General features: G+C 51.6%; 1 protein-coding gene across 2 annotated transcripts in view; it reads left to right on the forward strand.

The window, feature by feature from the left end:
• The first annotated feature begins 17,311 nt into the window (after positions 1-17,311).
• Positions 17,312-21,925, forward strand: part of CHD6 (chromodomain helicase DNA binding protein 6) — a 93,597-nt gene continuing 88,983 nt past the window's right edge. Inside the window, exon 1 of one of the 2 annotated variants that reach the window (XM_014886248.2) lies at positions 17,312-17,456. Coding sequence is in view for 1 of the 2 variants with exons in the window: in XM_088175230.1 (XP_088031356.1) it covers positions 18,582-18,584 (3 nt within the window). In the remaining variant the exon portion in view is untranslated. Of the gene's footprint in view, positions 17,457-18,296; positions 18,585-21,925 lie in introns of those variants that run through there. The other variant, XM_088175230.1, reaches the window with a different exon arrangement.

Raw genomic sequence — 21,925 nt, forward strand, 5'->3', positions numbered from 1 at the left:
GGACGTTGGGGGTTTGATGTTCCCAGCTTGGCTCTGGCACACAGGTCCCTTCCCTGGCACAGGCACGATGGGCAGGGGATGGATTTTGCTCCCTCCAGCCTTTTGCTCATAAATACCAGATGTATTTATTCCAGTGGGGAATTCGGGGTGTAAGGAGGGGCCACCCTCCAGGCAGCTGGCTTTTCATGGCCCTGTAAGATCCCAGAGGTACAAACAGGGATGAGGACCAGCCACAGGGACACTTCTGGCTCACTGGTGCAGATGAGGCTCCTGCTGGAGATGGAGTGGAGGTGTCATTGCAAGGTGCCATGGCAGTCACTGGGCAGTCACAGCCCACTTCTGTGTCAGCCCTGGCACGGCACTGCCTGCAGGGATGGAGAGAGAGCATGGAGCCAGCAGTGCCTGCTGCAGGATGGGATGGGGCAGCAGGGGCCCTGGGGGCAGTGGGACGGAGGAGCAGGGCTGGGATGCAGCAGGAACTGCTCACCTGGCACAGCTGTCACATCCCGGGCAGGAGCTCCCAGCAGTGAGGGCACAGCCTGGAGCCTCCTGGAGACTGGAGCACCGGTGTGTGCCAGGGCAGAGGGAGCAGCTCAGCCCCAACATGGCTGCCTGCCCAGGAGTCCACTGAGCCCTGTCCTTGCAGCAGAGCTACTCCAAAATCTCTAAGCCCAAAATCTGTGCCTTTGAGGACACTCCTGCAGTGGCAACAGGCTCCATCCTGGGAGATGTGCAGCCCACTGCAACTGCACCAGTGACCTTGCTTTGGGCAAGAACTGGAACTAAGCACCTCCTGAGCCTTCAAGGACCTCATCACCCCATCATCCCATAATCCTGAGTCCCTGAGTGTGGAGGCCCTGGAACCTATCCAAGAGACAGCAGTCTCCATGCCCTGGAAGGAAAGACCCTAAGTTGTCAGAGGGACATTTAAGGCATGGAGATGAAAGGCTTCTCCCCACAGTCCTTTGAAGTTTTATATTCATGTACTCCAGTTCGGTTCTCTCAATTGGCCTGTTGGCCCAGATCGCCCTTGTCTCCCCTGTATGGCCTTTCCCTAGAATGTTCTCCCTTTCCCTGGTCCCCACTGGCCCCAGTTTGCTGCATTATTCCACCCCTGTTACCCTATAGGCTCCCCTGATTCCTTGCCTCGCCTGTGCACCACTTGCCCCTACTCCCATTGGACCCTGATCCCATGCTCCTCTTTCCCCATATTTAAACCCAAACTCCTCCATGCTCTCTGTCTTTTGTCCCTGGGCCCCTTCAGTGTGTGGTGAAAATAAACCCCATTGGAACTCTGTAAGGTTAGACTTCTGGCTGCTCTTAGGCACCAAACTTGTCGGTTTATCTTCTTCAATGAGCCAAGCAGTTAATAGTTGCTATAAAGTTGTTTATTGCAGAAGCACATCAGTCTTAAAAGTAAAAGCAAAGCAAAGCAATGGCAAAAAGCAAATGGCATAAAAGCATATGGCATAAAAAGCAATGGCAAAAGCACCAGCTCTCCCCAATGTATCTTCTTATATAGAAACTTCCCAACAAGCTAAGAAACAAACTTGGACCACTACTTTTTAACCTATTAGAATTCTAGTTTCTTAGCAGGCTAGGCTACATATAAACTATGCATATGGTCTATCTTGTTTTATCTGAAAAATGTAAGCCATATTCTTACTATAGCTTTATTATGTCTGAAACTATGTTTTTGGAGCCTCCATGGAACTCCTAGTATTTAGGACTGTGTTTTTTAACCTTCAATAGAACATGTACTACTACTCTGGCATCTGAGACCTTTACTTACTAAAAGCACTTAAAACTTACTCCACTTACTTACTTACTTACTCCATTTACTTAGTTATTCATTCCACTTACTTACTTACTCTACTTACTTGCTTGCTCACTCATACTAAAACTTAAACTTTCACCTCTGCCTTATGTGTGAGTGGCTTAACATACTTCAATCTATCCAAAGGCTTTAATTCAATCCTTTCACTCTGAAGAATTCAGAGAGACTCCTGACTTACTGACTCCCACAGAACTCCATACAAAAGACCCCTCCTGTCTTTCCATGGCTGAGCTGGCTGTGTGTGGATCTGTGAGGGTGCCTGCCTGATCGCCCTTCCACTGGAGGCATTTTTGGGAGGTAGTGGCACCTGACCATTGCCCATCGCTGCTGCACTTGAGGCCTCCTGAATGCCAGAGAAAACTGGCACCTGCCCTGGAGGTGACAAAGACAGTGCTGGGTTGAGACTGGTGTGACAGCGAGAGAAGCCAGTAGTGACAACATTGCCCCTGGCAGCTACTCAGTCCAGCTGCCCCCTGTCCAGCATTTCTGGGGACAGATGTGCCCAAGGTAAAGGGAGATATTGGCAGACCCAGCACGAGCTGCCTCCTGGGGAGCTCCACCGTGCATCCAGCAAGTGCCAAGCCCAGTGGGCACAAGGCACTGCAGCTCCTGCTGCCCCCACTGCAGCTCTAGCCTCTGCTCTCACCCACCACTACCCTTGTTTCCATGTACAGCCTGAAAACTGTCCTGTTGGAACCTCCCATTGGCTTTGGGAACCTCTTTCTGGACACAGCTCCCATGAGTTCTGCCCTCTGCATCCTGCAGCTGGCAGAGATCTGAGCTGGCTGCCCGTGCCCTGTGGCACTGCCTGGGACAGCCATACAGTATCTTTAGGCCCCTGTTCACCATGGACTTGCTTAAGAAACTCCTGACAGCTCCATGACAAGGAAAGCTCCTCATTTTTTGGTGGCAGCAGTTGGGAAGGGAGTGGAATGGTGGCTGGGATGAGCATTGGGCACTCCTCCAGCTCCGTAGAAGCCTGGACAGTGGAGTTCATGCATTGTTATGCCTCAAACGCTGGTGACCAGCAAGTTGGAACAGCACATGACTGGAAAGGGAGGCCCTACAAAGGTAGGGAAGAGGCTTCCTGAAGCCAATTTTCCTGTTCAGGTCCATGGTGACCACACAACACAGCACAAGTGCAGGAGTGGGGTGCAGGAGTGGGCAAGATGAATAGAGGGGAATCAGTACCACCAGGGATCCCCAAGTCACCCTGGACTCTTTTCAGGAACTCTCCAGAAGAAAGCTGTGTGTGCTCCAGACTGAAACTTCAGACATAAAGAATCCCCTCCCTGGAGAAGGACATAGGCATTCCCATGCCAGCTTGGATGTATATAACCTTTTTATTTCACAGTCCCCACTCCCAGTGGATCTATGACCATTACTCTGACCACAGACGTCGGAATTACAATGATCAAGTCTCCTCACTGGATCTACAGGTGGTGATATTTGTCCTCTCCAGCATCTACTCTTGTCTTTTCCTTCTCTTTCTTTTGTTCATATATTTTCTTCATGTTATTTTTATACTTTTATAGGAAACCCAGCCCTTTACCACCTTTCTGCTACAATTAAGTTTTTAAAAAATGAATCTGCCTCATATATAGACTGGTCATTCAGTATTATTTCATTCCAATTCCCTCCAAGGGTTTTATATACAAGAATTTACCCTGCCTTAGAGATGGGTCATAACAAGCTACTGGCCTGCCTTAGACTCAGAGTTTCCTCACTAGGGCTGAGTGTGAACAGGGGCAGGCCAGTCCTGCAGCCCATCACACGCCCCTGCAGCTTAACCAGGACCTCTCATGACTGTGTTGCCCTTATAGAGATGGATTCTGCCTGGTCCCCTGCAAGGGGAACCTCCCTGGATCAAAGAGCAAAATGAATAAGCTGGAAAAATTACAAGAAAACAAAAAAACCCACACAAAACCCCCAAAAACAACAACAAAAAACCCCCTCCAAACAAACAAACAAACAAACAAACCACAGGGGAAAGCTAAGTGTCACGCTGGGAGGGTGAAATCAAGGATGTGGACCAGTTTTCTAATCACAGTTTGAAAGTGGCTCTCAGGAACACAGGGCTGCAGGTCCCAGGCAAGACAGGATGGGTTTCAGCCTTTGGCTTCATGCTTCACAAGGGACAGGGAGGACACAGCCCAGCCCTGTTCAGCCCTACCCATGCATAGTGTTTATGGAAACACAGAATCACAGACTGGTTTTGGTGGGAAGGGACATTTAAAGGCTATTTAGTACAGGCCCCTGCCCTGGGCAGGGACACCTTCCACTATCCCAGACTGCTCCAAGCCCCATCCAACCTGGCCTTGGACACTTCCAGGGATCCAGGGGCAGCCACAGCTGCTCTGGGCAATCTGTGCCAGGGCCTCACCACTCTCACAAGGAAGAATTTCTTCTCAGTATCACATCTAACCCAGCCTTCTGGCAGTGGGAAGCCATTCCCTGTGTCCTGGCATGACAGGCCCTTGTCCTCAGTCCCTCTCCAGCTCTCCTGGAGCCCCTTTAGGCCCTGGAAGAGGCTCTGAGCTCTCCCTGGAGCCTTCTCTTCTCCAGGTGAGCACACCCAGCTCTCCCAGCCTGGCTCCAAAACAGGTTTCTTGCAAGGCTGGGGTCACTGGTGACATGGAGACCACCCAGAGTAGCTATTTGCACCCCACAGGCCTGCCTTCATCCTGCAGAAACTTGTTGCAGCAAAACTCTGCTGACCTGTGTCCTGGTGCCAGCACAAACCCAGCACAGAAGCATCTCCCTTTTCCAGGGACAATAATACCTCAGTGAGGAGGAATTCACATCAGACCAGACCTGCTATCACTCTGAAAATAAATTTCTTTGTAATTTTGTGTAATTAAGTAGTAATTCCCTCCCTAAGCAGTTGTCGGCCACTGGGATACAAAGCAACATTTCTGACTGATGACTGCCATGAGAGAGGAGCAAGAGTAGAGCCAGCATGATGGGGATGGAGAGAGGACAGCGGGGCTGTGGGGGGCGGCTGGTGCCTAGCTGCCCTGGGCTACTGTGGATGTTCCAAGGAGCTGCTCCTTGCTTGATGAGGTGCCCCAGCACAGCGACTCCCGTGGCCACAAGAGCCAGGCAGTGGCTTTAAAAGCCAGCGGGGACAGAGGAGCAGCAGCTGACAAGCTGATATTGATTCAGAGGGTGCCACATGCCACTCCCTCCTGCACAGCCACAGGAGCCAGGGTCACCTGGGATTAGGGGGACAGGGAAGAAGGGGCACCTTTGGCAAGTGGTGGGGCAGGGTGACAGCTGGGGACAATGCCAAGAGTCACCTCCCTCACAGTGTTGCATGGTGTTCTCCTGCATGTGCTTCAACCCTGGGCTGGGGCTGGGGTCATCCTTCAGGGTCTCTCATCCTAAAAGGCTACTGGAGGCTCCCCAAATCATACTCATGCTCCATGACCCTCCCTCCCACTCCCCTGAAGTTTGTTCTTGCTGAAACTTGCTGGAAATGACTGCTCCTCATGCCCTTATTCCTTCCCACCTGCCTGACCAGTCCTGCAGGAAACCCACGTTTTTGCCCCAAAAATATGTGCCTGAAGTTTATCTTGTTTGCTTCTGTCTTGCCCCATCCCTTTTTTCTTTCTCCCTCACAATTTATCTGCTTTGGGCCTGAATAAATCTTGTCCTCCTCCTGGCAGTGCATCATTGTTCCTGGTAAGAAGTCCCCCAAAGGGGACAAATCAGGATGATCAGGGCCTTTCCTGCATGCCAGCACCGGACTCAGTAATGAATTGATACCCTGGTGGTTCTTGGGTTTGGGTTGTTTTATTGTCAGTGTTTCAGGAACAGCAGCATCAGCCCTTGACATGGTGAATACAAAATTTAGTGACACCTGGCTGCTGCCTGACTCAGTTTTCCCAACAGTGAAGCTCCAGGGCCACATCACACACCTGCCAGGGCTGCACAGTGCCAGGGAGCCTTGGGGTGCTGCTCCAGAGCACTTTCTGTGGGGGGACCCACCCTCCTGCCCTCATAGGGAACTGGAAATAGTCAGTACCATTAATTTCCACTAATTAATTGTATTGGTTCAGCAAGGTGTGTAACAAAATGATAAGGAATGGAATTGTTTTAGTTCCTTAAGTATTGCTGTGATACATCTAAAGGTAAGAAATTATTTTGTTGCATCAAGGAAAATGAAACTGAATTTTGCTTTCAGCATGGAAACTTCACTATCCCACAGCATTCAGCTCCAGCACAGACCTTAAAAAAACCCCTTGTTTTCTTCCCCATTCATCTTCAGTGGAGATCTTAGCCCAGAGCATGGCAGGATGACTCTTGGGACTCTGGAAGCTGCCAGCCCCAGCCTGAGCTTTGCTTCTCCCAGTGTCTGCCCCTTGTCCCTTACCCCCTCCACTGCAGAGCAAAGAACCTTGTTCTGCCTCTGCTCCCGCAGTCCTGGGTGCTCTGTGGCCGAGCCACTCGTTGCAGATCCCTTCTCGCACCCCTATCAGCCCATATCCCCAGGGAAAAAACAACTCCCCGGGAAGCTGTGGAAACAGCCTGGCTGGGGTGATGCTCAGGCAAAAGTGTTCCTCTCTTGGAGGGTCAGTGTGTCCCAAAAGCTTTGTGATTCTCTGCGAGGTGCTGGTCAAAGAGGGGGCATTGGCAGCCAGGGGTCCCTGCGGTGGGAAGGTGCTGCTTTGTGCCTGGGGCTCTGGCAGGATCAGTGGAAAATTTAGTGCCTGGTGCCCAGCCCTGACCCTTGCCCTGGGCTGCTCCCAAAAGCTGCCCCACTCACCCCTGCCAGTCTAGGGAAGTCCAGCACCCACATGGGAGTTGGGAATACTGGATATTCCAGCAAGTGCATCTCTTCCTGCTGCCAGCCTGGCAGCTGGGCTTGGCTCTGGCCAGATGCAGCAGGAAGACAGGAGGCTCCTGCATTGAGCTGATGGCTGTTTAGTGAGCTCATTTTCCTTAGCACTGTTGATTTCCCTGGGCTCTGCTGTGAGTTGGTTTGCCTCTGGGAAACAAGAATTTGGCACCTCTGAGCAGGGCTGTGCCTTAAATCCATGGGATGCACTGGAGTGGTGTGGGCAGGGAGCATCCTGCTGGTCGACGCTGCTCCAGGCAGTGCTGAGTAGGCTCGTTTTTCCATCCAGTGTTGATGACAAAGCACAAAGCTCCAGGAGAGGGTTCACACCCCTGGGATGTATGCCCAGAACTTGGATTTACACCAGATACTGACAATGTCCAAGAGGACCCTTGTAGCTGGAATAACTCAAGCATGGCTTTTCCTGGCTCTGGTGCTCTGCTGCTGGCTGAAAAGAACTCACATGCACATGGACACACGGAAGCCTTTTGCTGGATCCCAGAAATGTGGAATTTTTGAGCTTTCTGTGCTGTCTGGCGCTGACTCCCTAGAGAACACTGCTTTTGACCTGAAGCCTTGAAGAAGGCTTCTAAATTTGAATGATAAAGTTAAAATCATAAGTGTGCAGTTAAATAAAAGTATGCGCTTTCACACATTAAAGAGTTTTAAATTTAAAGTTTTTATAATATAGTAATAAATATGAAACAAAATAAAAAAAATTGAGTAGTCTTTTTATTCATTTTCTATTCATTATTCATTTTCCTTCTTCATAAGTTTCAAGTAATAGCCTCTAATAAGTCAGTCAATATCACACTAAAAATCATAAAAATTTAGTTATTAAATTAATAAAATAAATAATGTGTTAATTCTCTATTAAACTATTTAGCTTTAAAAAACCTTATAACAGCTAAATCTTGCTCCATTTTTCTCACTTCTAGCAAGTAGCTAGAAGTATTGTTAAACACTATACTTTTCAATAAAATTTAATAAACAACCAAGCCCAAACACAAAAAACCCCATTTCCTTTGTGTATTTTTTAATCCTAACTCTAAACAAAAACAAAACAAAACAAAAAGCTAAAACGAACCACTAATTAAGTAGTACAGACTCCCACCACTATTACATCCTTTCTTGCACCATCACGGACTCTGCAGCCAGCACAGAGGAGCCTGGGAGTCCCGTCCCCGCCACCAGCCCCTTGCCTCGATGCTGCAGTGCAGACCATTCCCAGGCAGCTCCCTGCGGCTGCTGCATGGACACAGATGCTGTTCAGAGCCCAGCTTGGATACTCACTGCTCCCCCATACCCTGGTTCCTTCCTGGCCACCCTCACTCAGCCCCTGGCACCTGGGTGGAAGGGGAAGGGGTGCCAGCCTGGCCAGCCCCAGCACTGTCCTAGCACATGGATAGGTGTGAAGCCACACACCTGCAGAAGCCACAGGAGACCCGGCAGGGACGTGGCATGGCCAGCACAGCCCTTGGGCACAGAGGAGAACAGGAGAATGCATGCCCACCCTGTTGGGGCACTCCAGAGGTATAAACAAAAGGAGCTGGAAGTCTAAATGTGCAATCAAGATTATGACTTAATCGGCATAACAAAGACTTGGTGGGCTCAGGCTCATGACTGGAATATTAATATAGAAGGATGAAGCTTGTTCTGGAAAGGCAGGCAGTGGATTAAGGGGAAACGTACAGTTTTGTAAAGGAAGGCTGGATACATTTGGCTTGCGATCCAACAAGAACCTGGATGTCATTCTGCCAAGCTGAGGGACTTTCCACAAGCAATTGCCAGGTTCACCCAAAACCCGGGACATCAGTATAATGGAGACTGTCCCTACCCAAGCAGCTGGTGTGGTACCAGGACAGCAAGGACAGACTGTCCAGAAAACACTCCCAAGGTTTTAAAACTGATTTCTTTTCTTTGAGAAGTGGCCAGTAGAAGAGAAATGTTATGGTTTTGCTTATAACCTTGGGGTGTGGATGTGGATTGTGGGAGGAAATCAGTGGGATAAATGCCACCCAGATATGAAAGAGCTCCTTGTCTTGCAGAGAGGAAAGAGGTAGAGCTTGGGACTGGGAATAGAAACCTCTGGGGTATGGGAGCAGCATGCTCAGGGCTTTGTTCAGGTATGGTTCAAATAGCTCTACATATGGACAACCCAAAGCTCTGTGAGCCCAAGGCCAGGCAGGGTCTGACCACCCTCATGGGGAAAACCTTGTCCTTGGAGCAATTTCCATGATCCTGCTGGGTGCTGCCCTGCCCCTCTCTGCACCTCAGGCATCTCCAACCCCCCTGATAGTGGCCATGTCTGCTGTTCACAGCTCACCAACCCAGCTGGAGAGAAGTTGCAGGACACCACAGCAACAGCCATACCAAAGGCCATGCCAGGATGGGGAACATCCCATGCTGTCTCCAAACTCCAGAGCAACTGGGAAGCGGGCAGGCAGTAAGTGCAAATGCATCCACTCAGAATGCAAAATCAGAAGACCAAAAGGAGTGGAGAAAGGATCCAGCAGACAAGACAGTGAGAGCACATGGAGAGGAAGAGGACAGGCAAAGCCAGGGCTGATGCTCTGGGGTGGAAAGGGAAATCAGGGATACTGTGGTGCCAAGAGCATTCACAGCCTCAGTGCTTCAGCCTGAACCAGCCAGGGTGTGCAGTCAGCACCAGAAACGGGGCTGAGGAGCCTGGAGAGACAGAGCAGCACAGGCAGGCCAGGTCTGGCAGCCCTCTGTGGATACAGGCAGAGCAGGCAGCAGGAAAGCTGGGAGCAGAAGGGCAAAACTGGAGAGCTGGGACAGCAGAAGTGTGTGTAGCTTTTTAAAAAGAGGAGAAACCTGAGTGCTCAGTCCTGCTTTGGACTTCAGGGAAACACAAGGATAAGCAGCAAAGCAGCCCAGAACACTGCAAGACAGCACACTGGGGAGCAGTTGCCAACTCCATCTTCTCAGAGAAAATTGTGGCAAACCTGGTCTGGTTCTCTCCTCTGACAGAAGAACAGGAAACACAGTATGTATGCTTGGTGTTCAAAAGACTTTGACACAGGTCCCTATAAACATCTCAGCATCAAGCTGCAGATCATATCCAGCTTAACCCTGGTGTGAAATGAGTGCTGGTCCCAGCTCAGGCTCCAGGCTGTGGCTGTCAGCAGGTGAGATCAGGAGATACACAACTGCAGGCATTGCAGGAAGATAGGAAGTGTGGAGACTATGTTGAAAGGCAAATTCCTAACCCCCAAACTCTCCCTACACAACACCTCACTGAGAAATTAGATGAACAGGCTTGGGGAGCAGGACATCATGGAGCACAGCCCCATACCACCAGCATCCCAGCACAGCCAGCACATCATATAAACAAAGAAATTACTCACTTGCAAGAAGCTATTTTTGGGGGAGGGACTGACATGCTAATTAAGTACAGCAGAGCAGTGGGCTAACAGCAAACAAAAAGGGACAAACACAGTTCTGGGATGTGTAACCATGAGAGGGCTGTGGTGTTGCTGGAGGCAGCTCTGCCCTTCTCCACAGCAGCTGGGAGCAGTGGCTGGAGAAGCAGTTATGTGTGGACATTGCCATTTGGGCTGGTTGGAGAGGATCCAGATAAGGATGTCAGAGACCTAGAAAACATGACTGCAAGAAAACACAGCAAATTAATTGGTAGGAGAGGAGCGAAGGGGGCTGCAGCAGCAGTCTTCTGGAATGTGAATGATTCTTGCAGCAAGGAATCTGCCCATGCCAGATAACACAAATAGAATCAGGCTTAGATTATGACAGGGAAAATCAAGATAGGCAGTGGGAATAATCTTCCCAGTCATAAGAAGGAGGGGCTGGAGTCTCCATTGCTGAGGTTTCTGAGAGAGCCAGGTCCACATCAGCATGGTGTTACCTGGTATTAGCATTAACTGGTCCCAAAGGCTCTCATATTTCTAGCATTTAACCATTTCTGGGCATAAGCATATGGAAAACCCTTATAGCAGGGGCCTGGCTGTCTTTATGGCCTGAAAAAAAGCAAAGGTAGAACTAGACAAGAGATCTAAAGGGTTAAATGGGTCTTTATAGGCCATGGGAGCAACACTGTCAACATCCCACAGAAGCACACAGGTTGGTGCTGGGGATATCAGACCAGCTTCCCCCAGGAACTGACAGATGGAGAATTCATAGGAATGAAATGTTGGGGTGAAACAAAGCAGATGAAGCTCATCTGGGCAGCAGACACCCTGCCATACTGAGTGCTCAATGGAAGCCTGGGGAAAGAGGAGCCTGGTGAGGAAATCTGGAAAAAAATCATCTGGGGACAGTGAGAGGAAAATGTGCCAGGTGAGAAACAATGTTCATAGAGACTGGGGCTGTGTAATCTGAATTTGGAAAATAATTTCTCTTGTCTCAGTCCCGGGGCAGTAATGGCTGATGGCTCTGCTTTTTTTGCATGCACTGGAGGAGCAGAGCTCATGCAGAGATGGGTGATGGATGCTCAGGGACCTGGCTAATGATAAACAGCATATTAAGCACCTTTCACTCTCACTAACTGGAGGAGTGCTCACCTTTGAGCTGGCAGCGCCAAAGTAGTAAGAGCCACAAAACTTAAATAAAAAGTTAAGTCCAGGGGATGTCACTGGGAAACGGCTGGTGGTGGATCTTTCTCCACCCAGGTAAAGCTGCTGTGCACAAGGTACCCTGGGATTAGGTGTGACCAGATGAAAGTGATAGCTTTTGCCACCACAGCTGACCTTGGTAGCACTACGTGGGGTCCACAGGGCTGGTACAGCACAGGGCAGGAGGATGCAGAACACAGCTGCCTGCTCAGTCCTCTTCCTCAGTCCAGGACTGCAGCTGCAGAAGAGCAGCAGTAAAATATTAGGTGTAAGTTCTTCATAGATTCAAAGTTTTATGTGTAATTTTTACTCCATACTTGCCTGCAGGATAAGGTGGGCTGTGATACTGTGTTCTGGAGACAGTCCTGTGGCCCACCAGCAAGTGCTCCCAAGCAAATCCTCCCAAAAGCCCTTTGTAAATATAACTGATGCTGGTATAACTACAGCCTCCATCTCCATTTCCTGGCTCCCGCCTCTGAAATGGCCCTGACTCTTCCACTGCTGAAAGGAACCCATGACAACAGCCAAGGGACTCGTGCACAGGGAGAGCCACCAGCACAAGCAGTAGGGGTGCACCTGCTATTGGGACACAACAGCATGAGCAACAAGGGCTGGTAAATCTTTGTGCAGCCTGTCTGCAGAGCCATGGCAAGCCTTGCTAGGTGCTGGGTCGCCAGTAGCTATTTCTGCATCTGGCATTGGGCCATGGGCCCATGGATGCCCAGCTTTGGAATATATCCCTTTCAAGGGTGTAAGATGGTTGATGAAGGCAGCAAAGGGTTTAGCCAAAGCATTTCCAAAGGAATTGACCTCCACCTCAAACAGAGCAAGTCTTTCCCACATCAAATGACTTCTGTGATATTCCTGAATCACCTTAAGGGGGTTTGTTTGAGCAGAGAGCCAGAAACATTAGGTTTTGCTCCAAAGGACATGATTTTATGTGACCTCTGGTCACTCCTCATCCCCCCTTTGAACACCAGGTCAGAGACCATGTGCATCTCCAGACCCTGAAATGGTTCTGCACTATGGTTCCCAGACACAGGACTCCTGTACTGGGGTATGTGCACAAACCTGCTAGCCCATATGGAAGTGGCAGATGAGCAGAGGCTGAGCAGCCCAACAGCCCTGTCACACATGAACTCCAGTCTGAAGTGACAGATTGGCACTTATGATTGTGCCTGTGCTGTGTATGGGGAGAGTATGCTCAAGGATGCCTGAGCTGACCTGACTGCCATGTGCAGCATGCCTGGGCTGGCTGTGACCCGTGCTATGGCCAGGACATGGTCTGTTCATGTTGATGACTCCAGCACAATAACTCCAGTGGTTATGCCCAGGTTTTTATCAGCACAAGCAATCCCTATTGAATTCTGCTTCTAGAGAAGCAGCATGTACAGAAGCATGCTGGTGTACATCTTAACATATCTCATTTATGGTCCATTCAGAAACTATCTTGTGTGTCCACTGTACAGTCTGCAGGACAGCTTCTGGGCAGCTTCTGGACAAATGTACCCTTCTGCCTCACTTTACAAATGGATCATCAAAGAGGGATGAGAGAACTGAAGTTCCTGGTCCTTAGCTCCTTCTGATCTTCATTTGGAAAGCCAGGATGGATGTCAGACAGAGCACCTTGGTGGCAATGAGAGCCAAGCTCCCCCTCCAGCCTGGACCTGGTGCTGTGTGGCCATTCATTGGCATAGGAATTTGCCCAGTAGAAAGGAGCTGAGGGATCCCTATATCGGGACAAACAGCACAGCCTGGCAAGACTATTCTTTGTGTAAAAACTCCAGAGCTCCAACAAAGCTACCGGCTTGTAAGGAGACCACAAGTAACCATTGGAGACACACCAGCCTCCCCAGAACTGGGCAAGTGAAGGATGTTCTGAAATGTGCAGACATACAGAAGGCCACAACAAGCCAGGGGTTGCTACATCAGCAGCTGAGACTAATTTACTGAGTTGGAATAAACCCTGCAGCCTTCTACCACAAGATGCCTATGGCTAACAGCAGTTAGCTGCTTCTTTAATTGTCTCTTCAGCCAGCTTCCAAAACCTGTCCTGGTCCCAGGTGAGAGCTGCCACCACAAAGAAACCTTTATCTCCCTGGGTTTGTGTCATAGGGTGGGAGATCAGTCAGAGGGAACACCATTCATTCCGCCTGCCCCTGCAGAAATGAAGCCTGTCCTGCAGGTATCTCTGGACCATCCCTCTCTGTACGAGAAGGAGACTAGTCTGGAAACATTTGGTATTTCTTCAGTCTTGAGGGACTCTGGCCTTTCTGCTGCCAAAGCTGTCTCTGCAGCTGCCAGGGCCTGTCCCTGTGGTGGCAGCATAACCAGCACTGTGCTTGTGGATTCCTAAGAGGTGCCCAGACCTGCATGTGCCAGCTAGGCACATGCACCTGCCTGGCCAAAGTGCTGCAGCCCCGAGGTTTGCCTAGGCAATCCATACTGCCACTGCATCTTAAGCAGGGATTGGAAGTCTCTGGGGCTCCTGGCCAGGACATGCAGCAGCTTTGGCACTGTCTGCAGGCACAGCACAGAGCTGCAGTGCCTCTCAACTCAGTGCTTCTGGGAAGAGGCTGCACCTTCTGCTGCAAAATCTGGGATTGAAAAAATCAGTGACATTTGTGAGTGGCATGTGACAATGGAGGTCCCCTGCCCCTGGTGGCAGCTCAGCTCTTGCTGCTCCTCACAGAGCTGCACACAGGGGCTGCCAGAGCACAGTCACTGCACCAGTGACACAGGGAACATGATACAGGTCACTACCACCTATCCGAGGATGGCTGATGCTGTGAGTAACCACCTTTGTTCACATTTTGCTTTTCCTGATTACAGGCAACAAGGGAGGTACATAACATAACAGCAAATGAGTTGTTCTTTCAGGGTGGGGGACACCTGTAAATCAGGGCCACAGTGGATGCTTGCACATGCAATGAGCAGTAGCATCCACACAGCACATTGCAGGCAAAGATGCAGGTAAAGAGGCACATAAGGAGGCATGCTGGTGCAGGGCTGGCTGAGCTGGCTGAAAGAAGGCAGGTTCCATCTGGGCAGTGAAGTATGGAGGTATCCAGAGCCCACAGGGGTTTTCCCAGGGAAGACTGCCACAATCCCTATTCACAAATGCTAAAATGTCAGATTATTATTATTTTACTACTACTACTGCAACTGCTACTATTATTATTTCTTCAAATCAGAAGAAAGTTATCTCAAAGACTGTCTACAACGATGGGTGCTGGCAGCAATGCTGTGTTCCAGGTGATACCTGACCCCAGCTCCACTCAGCTGCACTCACAGGGGTTACAACCTGAGCCCATGCGGGTTTAGAAACAGCCAAACTCAGGATTTAATCCTGTTTTCCAGAGAGGCTGAGGGAGGGTCTAGTACTGGCATCAAAGGATGCTGAGGTCACTCAAAAACAAAGCTTATGCTGGCCTTGTGAGGGGACCAGGTAGGAAAGGCCATAGTTTGGGCTCCTCTGTTCTGTGTGGGGGTTGCCAGCACAATGAATTACTGACTCTGCAACAGTTTTCTAAATCACCTTGTCCAAAACACAGCAATCCTACTCTCTAAAGAATAAACAGACATGGCCTGGATTAAGACTGAACTGGCAGATGAGTTTCTGCTATAAAATCATACATTCTTTTTTCTTTTTGTCCAGTAATGGAACCCACAAAATTGAGAAGCCAAGAGAGACATCAGTGATGGACAACCAAAGTGGGGACAGGAGGCCCTTGAATACAGGTGGAAAAGCTGGGAAGCTTTTTTCTGGTGAAGAGGTAACAGGACCTGACCCAACAGCAGTCTACAAGTACTGATAAAGCAATTTCAAGGATGATGGACTCAAAACCTTCTTGGCAGTGCCTAGTGATACATTAAGGAGCAGTAACCACAGAGTCCAGAAAGGTTAAGGTGGAATATTGGGATGGTGCAGCCTTGACAGAAGTCACAAGATGAGTGGGGGAATGTCTGGCCATGGAAGGTGCTATGGCTCAGGTAGGCAGAGCCATGGCTAATCTCATCTTGTGTTGATCATTCATGTGGCGCTGGGAAGGGACCTCTGGAACCCCCCTAGATAACCTCCCGTGGTCCCTTTCCATCAAAACTCTTGCAATTCTGTAACAAAGGTGTTACAATGTCTTTCCAAATGATACTTGCCGCATGAATCTGGCAAGGGAATTTGTTCTTGCCTTGCTTTATTGGTCCCTAACCTCTGGCCAGCCTATTTTACATGTACAGTAATGAGCCACTCCTTTTGAGCCCAACTGAGCAAAAAGTGGTTGATCTGCAAATAAGGCGTTTTGGTTCGGTGGTCATGAAGTACCAATTAATTCCATGTTAACAGCCATTCTTCACTCTGAGGCTGAAGTGCTCTTCTGGAGAGAGAGCGAAGACATAGCACAGAAAGATGCTGATTTGCCAAAGGTTGTTTGGTGCAGGATGAACACATCAGGTATAGGCAAGGCTGGTGGCTAGAGAAGGAGCAGGCAGGACTAGGGAAAGGAGAAGGCATGAGAGAGGAATATTGCACATGTGCTGGCCCAGTATAAGAATCTGAACCTGGGAACAGGAGAGACGAAACATATATGTGAGATCTCAGCAGTGCCCACCAGTGCTATCCATTGGCAAAGGAGCCAGACTGAAGGAGGGAGAAAGGATGGAGGGCAGAGATATGGGTTGGAGCAAGCAAGAAAGGATAAAAGGGAATGCTGTGGAGAAGGAAGACCTGTTTCACTGAGAAGAGCACAGTATACTGGTCTATGTGGGGCACTTGGAGGAGCCCAGAAATGGGGTGGGTGTAGTTTTGTGATGGAGCCAGGTGCCTTGGCTGTGTTTAATCTACAAATGTGCAGTGACAGGCGCATGCACAGGACACCAGCACTGCCCAGTGGTGCTGCCTAGCAGATCTCCATGACCAGTGGAAGAGCTGTACAGCTCTGGGGAGAGCATCTAGGGAAAGCCAGAAGGCATAAAGGGAACATACTAGCCAGACGGCACAGGACATCAGTGCCAGCTGGTGCCAGGACTTCAGCACAGGGCTGTGCCAGCTTCTCAAGGGGCCTGGAAAGCAGTATGGCTGTACGAGGACTCCCCAGTACTCAGCTAATCAATCTGAGTCTCAGCAGAGCTAATTATCTTCAGCAGTGTTTCTTTTAGGACCACAGCATCTCTGCATCAGCAGAGAGGATGGAATCAGCCCTGCTCCTCTACCCCAGCATTCCCACCTTCCCAGGCAGAACAGCAGGCATGATGCTGCAGGCCACCAAAGCGAGGGTGCTGAGGTGAAGGAGGGACTGTGGCTACTGCACAAAGCCCTCGACACTGTGTGACCAGGAATACGCATCTCAAAGAGGTCTGGTTGTGAGGAATTCCAATGGAAAACCCACCTCGGCAGGCTTCGCTCACTATTAACTGGTACTGGATCCGAACCTTGCCGGTTGCTCCATGCCAAGTTTCTCTCTGGGGAGGTGGGTTACCCAGCCCAAGCCCTGAGCCTGCTCCCAGCCCATCTCTTGGAGCACGCCTCTGGGGAGCAGCATTCCCTCCTTCCGGGCCTTCGGCCTCCGAGGCCTCTCCCGCGCTATTCTTCCATGCGGGGCCGCCCGCGGGCGCCTTCGCACCTTGAGGACTTCACGCCTCGGGCCTGGGCAGCAGCGCCTGTGGGGAGCGCGGCGCTGGGACGAGGCAGAGGCAGCCCACAGCAGGGCCGGGCGGTGTGGAGCGGGCAGATTGCGGGGCGGACAGGTCCCGGGGCGGTGCGGACCGTGCGGACAGTCCCGGGGCGGTCCCGGGGCAGTGCGGGCAGGTCGCGGTGTGGCACGGGCGGGTCCCAGGGCGGGGCTCGGGTCCCGTTCACATCCGGGCAACGCTCGGCGGGCGCGGACGTGGAGCACGCGGGCGGGGCGGCGGCGCGCGGGGGCGGCGGCGCGGCCAATCAGCGCCGCGCTCTCATCGGTGCAAACAGGAGCACAATGGAGCGAGCGGCGGGCGCGCTGCAGCCAAGCTTGGCGCGAGCGCCGCGCGGCTGACGGGCCGGCCCGCCAATGGGCGGTGGCGCACGGCTCTGGACAGCCAATGGACGCGCTGCGGGGGCGGGCCCGGGCGAGGTTAGGGTGTCCTTGCAGGGTGCTGGGCTAAACTTCACCAAATAAAAGCTGTTTGTGTTGGGGCGGCTGCGGAGCCATTTTGGGTAAGTTCTGTCCCGAACTTTGGGTTCGCCCGCCCGGCGGGGCCAGGGCGGCAGCGGGGCTGCGCCAGGGCGGCGCTATGAATGAACGCGGTGGCGGCGGCGCGGGCCGCGGGGCGGGCGGGGGCCGGGGCGGCCGCCGGCCCTGTCATGGCTCCGGCCGCGGGGAGGGGCGGCGGTGCTCCCGGGTCCGTCCGCGCCGCCCTCCCCCGCCCCCCGGGCTGCGGCAGCGCGGGGTGGCCCGCGGCCCGTGTCGCCGGCCCTGCCGTTCGACCCCGACCGGGCCTCGCCGGCTCTGGGCCGGCAAGCGCGAGGCCGGGTGCCCCCGGCAGCGGCGGCGGGTCCCGGGGCGTGCGGGGCCGGAGGCGGGGCGGGCTCCCCACGGCACTGCGTGGAGGCTCCTCCCGGCCGGGGAGGGGGAAGCGGGCCCCCCCGGGTGCGGGGTGCCGGAGCCCGCCCGCGGGGCGCAGCTCCCCCCTGGCATCTCGGCTGCGGTGCTCAAGAATGTCAATAATTAAGTCTTTAAACTTGGCGGTCGGGGGGAAGCGGGTCTCTTTGCGCGCTGGGGGCCCCGGGGCGCGGGCCTCTCGCCGCCGAGCCCCGCCGAGCCAAGGAGTGGAGGGGATGCGGTGGAAGAGCCGCTTCCACCGCGCCGGGCCGTGGGCTCGTCCCTGTCACCGCGGTTCCGTCCCGCTGCGCGTGGAGCAGACGCGGATCAGTTGTGACACCGCAGCCATGTCACAACAGAGGCATCGCAGTCACGGCGGAGCCGCGTCTCGCCGCAGTCATCGCGCCCGCTGCGTGTCGGCGGCCGCGCCGTGGGGTTCTCCTGTGCTCGCCAGTGGCGTTCACTGGCCGTGGAGGTGGATTTTAGGCTTGCTCGATGAGGTTTGTAGGATGAAGGCTGTGAGAGACATGCACGCAAACAATACGGGAGGAGGAAGCGAAATCGTCAGCTCAGGTTGCTGCTGCGGGGTTACACCCGCCTGAGAGCGGGTCTCCCTCTGGTTATCAGTTTGCCTGCTGACAACTACACTGAACTCCAGTGAAGTCGGGGACCGCGGGTCCAGGCAGGCTGCCTCAGCACACACAGAGTTGTTTCTGCCTGGTCTGCTTCTGGCCTTTGATATGGTAGAGTATTTTGGTATTTTTGCTATGAAAAATGTTTACTTTGTTTCTTCAGGGAGTTGGGATGCTTCTAGCCAAAAGCCCAGTATTTTTTCTTGTTTCCGACCTGCTCAGGAAATGCAGCAAATGTTGTTGGGGTTGGAGAATGAGGGGAGACCGATGGAGGTGGTTGGCTGTGCTTGTGCAGTGTCCGGTGGGACTGGGCCGAAGCCTCCAGCACCCCTCAGCTGGCACGGGGCTCCTGGGGGGCAGACAGATGCTGTTGTCTTGTTAAATGTTTATCCCTGACTGCTTCATTTGCAGAATATCTTTTTAAGTGCCGTGGAGTCAGTTGGATTAGAGTGTTGCCAGAGGAGAGGAAACACTGAGCTCTCAGAGAGTGTTTTCTCTGCTGTGAAGTGTTGCTGTTGATTTTGGGCCCTGTTCAGGTGATGGTATGAGAAGAGGTGTGCTCTCTTTCCTCTCCTTGCCCCTTGTTTACCTCCTTCATGCAGGAACTCTGCTGTGTTCCTTTGCAGAGAAATTGTAGTTTTGGTCAAACTGTTGAAGCAATAGCAGCATATTTTGCTCTGGGAGTAAATTCTTCCTGGAGTAAATAAGTTGTTTCTCTCCCAAGGATTTTGGCCTTGAGCTGGGTTGGTTTTGGTTTAGGGCTGCCCCTGGGTTCCTTTCCTGGAAATTGCTTCTTCTTCCACTACAAAGTATAAATTTGTCTTTGGGCACACTAATTCAGCCCGTGTCTCTGAATTGGTACAGCTGCCTGTTCTTGCAGGTCCTTCAGGGGTGCTGGAGATACTGCTGCACTGCCTTCACTGCAGAGATGGGGCAGTGGGGTGAAGCTCCACTTGCCCCTCAAGTGCTTCAAGGTGAAAGAGCTGCATCCTGTCAGAGTGTATGTGTGTACCCTGTGCAGCAGAGCTGAAAGTATATGTTTTTATTCTTCAGATGAAAGCTGAAGTCAAGGAGAGAACTCTGAGAGTAAGTGATCTTGGCTTGTTTGCACTTTGAAGTTTGAAGCCCATCCCACAGCCATGGCTGTTTATTACTGCCTGTTCCTTTATTCTCATTCTTCCCAGCAGAAGCACAGGCTGCCCTGTCCCTGAGGAGGCAGTTGCAGCCCCTTGCTGCAGGCTAGTGTGAATACCCTGTGTGATTCTGACACTAAGGTAGCTCTTGCAGCGTTTATCCATGCTGCAGCTGTGAATAATGCACATCTCTCATGGAAGGTGCTGCCAGGGGCCTTGTTACTGTGTTCTGAGTGTTGCTACTAGTTTAGTAGTATATGCCTTTTTAATGGCTTGAATTTACCTCTTTCTCTGTTGTCCTGCATGGTGGCCTTAGGGGACCATGCTGCTTGTCTTTGAGCAGCTGGCCCTAGGTGTTCCAATGTTAGACCCAGGGGTCAGTGCTGTGGGTCTTTTTGGGGCCTGTCGATTTCTAGTGACTTGGTGGATGAGGCTCTCAGAGGAGTGTCTAGTTTTCCTGACTGCTTTTTTACTGCATTTCTTCAGCTGGAAGTAAATCTCTGTTTCTCTCTCCACCCCAAAAGTGTAATCACAATTTTTAAGATCTCGTCTTCCTTGAGTGAACTTTAGTATTTTATCAAGAATTTCTCCAAACACATAAACTTCTACAGGTGGATAATATAAAGAGTTCACTGCAGTGGTTTGTGTTATTTCAAGAGGGCTTTGTACAAGCACGTGAACTGTTTTTGTGAGCTGGGTGACTTTGTGAGACTTATTTTTTGAGAGGCTGCCAAAGCAGGCCTTTGTGTTTTGCTGTGGTGTCCTGGCCTGTCTGGGCTTTGTGCAGATAAGAGCTGATATCGTCCTCATCAGTGCGCAGGAGCTTATCCTCACTGAGGGAGAAGAGCTGCTCAGCCTTGTGCTGAGAGCGAGCCCTTGGTGCGGGAATGCAGGCTCCTGTGTTGGGTCTGGAAAGCAGGCATGCGTGGGGAGGCTGCTCTGAGCTTGTCTTAAAGAGACATTGTCAAGCTCAGTGGCTGGATGTCTCACTGGGCCTTGGGGCACTTGAGAGGGCTTGTTTCATTGCTCCTGTAAGTAGCAGTGGATGCATTTCTCCTTGCTCATCCCCAGTTCCTGCTTGGGGCATTGAAGTCAGCCTCTGGTGTTGGTGGTCCTACCCTAGTCTCTGAAAGCAGAGGCAGAGTTGTTGTTGAAGGCCAACAAGTGCTGTCAAAGAAAGAGAAGGTTGTCAGGAGGATGAAGGGTCTGTATGCAGTGGGGCAGAAATGTTTGCTGTGGCAGAATGTTAGTGATATGCAGGGTTTGTGTAGTGGGTTCTCGGCACCCTAAAACCCCATGAAAACTGAATTAGTGTGAGGTGTCATTGTCAGTGCCTGTGTTGCCAAGCGTGGTGGTGGTGGGACCAAAATCCTCTGAGGAAGTGCTGGGCCCTGCACAGGACCGTGCTGTGAGTGCCATGCTGGGCCATGCCTGTCCCAGCCTCCAGTGATCATCTGGCACCAGCCCCTGGTGTAATAACAGAGCTGGGGAAAGCTGACCAACCTGGCTGCAAAAAGGGAAAAATGTGGTTCTCTGGGTGTCAGTTTGTGACATGAGGAGACTCTGATTTTGTTCCTAACGTCTCAGGCTGGTGCAATATGTTTTCCCTGTGATAGGACAATGCCTTCAACTTTCCCTTATATGGGAAAATCTGGGATGCAGCCTAGCAATCTGCCAATATGTGGCTAATAATTTTTAGCATTGTTATGTTGGATGTCCAGTCAGCCTAAGAATTAGCGTATACCTGAGACACTGTGGCTGGGTTTTAATACTTGAGGCCAGTCCCTGGCAGATAACTGGGGAAGGGTTGTGTCTGTGCTCTAGGGAATGCCTGAGCACAACTGGATCTTTTGGTAGTCAGCTAAAAGCTGGGAGAGTTTGTGCCTAACTGTAGAGCTCCTACTCTGTGCTGCCCTTGGGCCCAATGCTTAGAGAAGTGCTGGGTTGTGTTAGTACCAGTTGGGGGTCATGGGAGCTTTTGACCCCTCCTTTGTGTGAGGATCTTCTCTCTGTGGAGGAACTACTGCCTTGAGGTGAAGGGTGCATGCTATTTCCATACTGCAGCCTGTTGTCTCCAAGGCATTCTCAGCCTGTAGTGAGTATAAATCTTGCTCTAACAGGAGCAAAACATTCTTTTTCAGTCCAGAAAAGAAAATGAGAAGCATGGGAACCAAGTCCTAGTCCCTCTTAGCTTTTTGTGTGGGCGCTGGAAATGTGCTTGCAGAGGCGTGTTGGGTATGGTTCAAGGAGTGCGGATGTTACTTTGAGGGTGAGATGTTGGCTTGCCCGTGGGGTGCCCATCATATTTTCCAGCCCTGG

Source organism: Sturnus vulgaris, chromosome 17 (genome assembly GCF_052056855.1).
Source record: "Sturnus vulgaris isolate bStuVul1 chromosome 17, bStuVul1.hap1, whole genome shotgun sequence".
Classification (NCBI taxonomy): Eukaryota; Metazoa; Chordata; class Aves; order Passeriformes; family Sturnidae; genus Sturnus; species Sturnus vulgaris.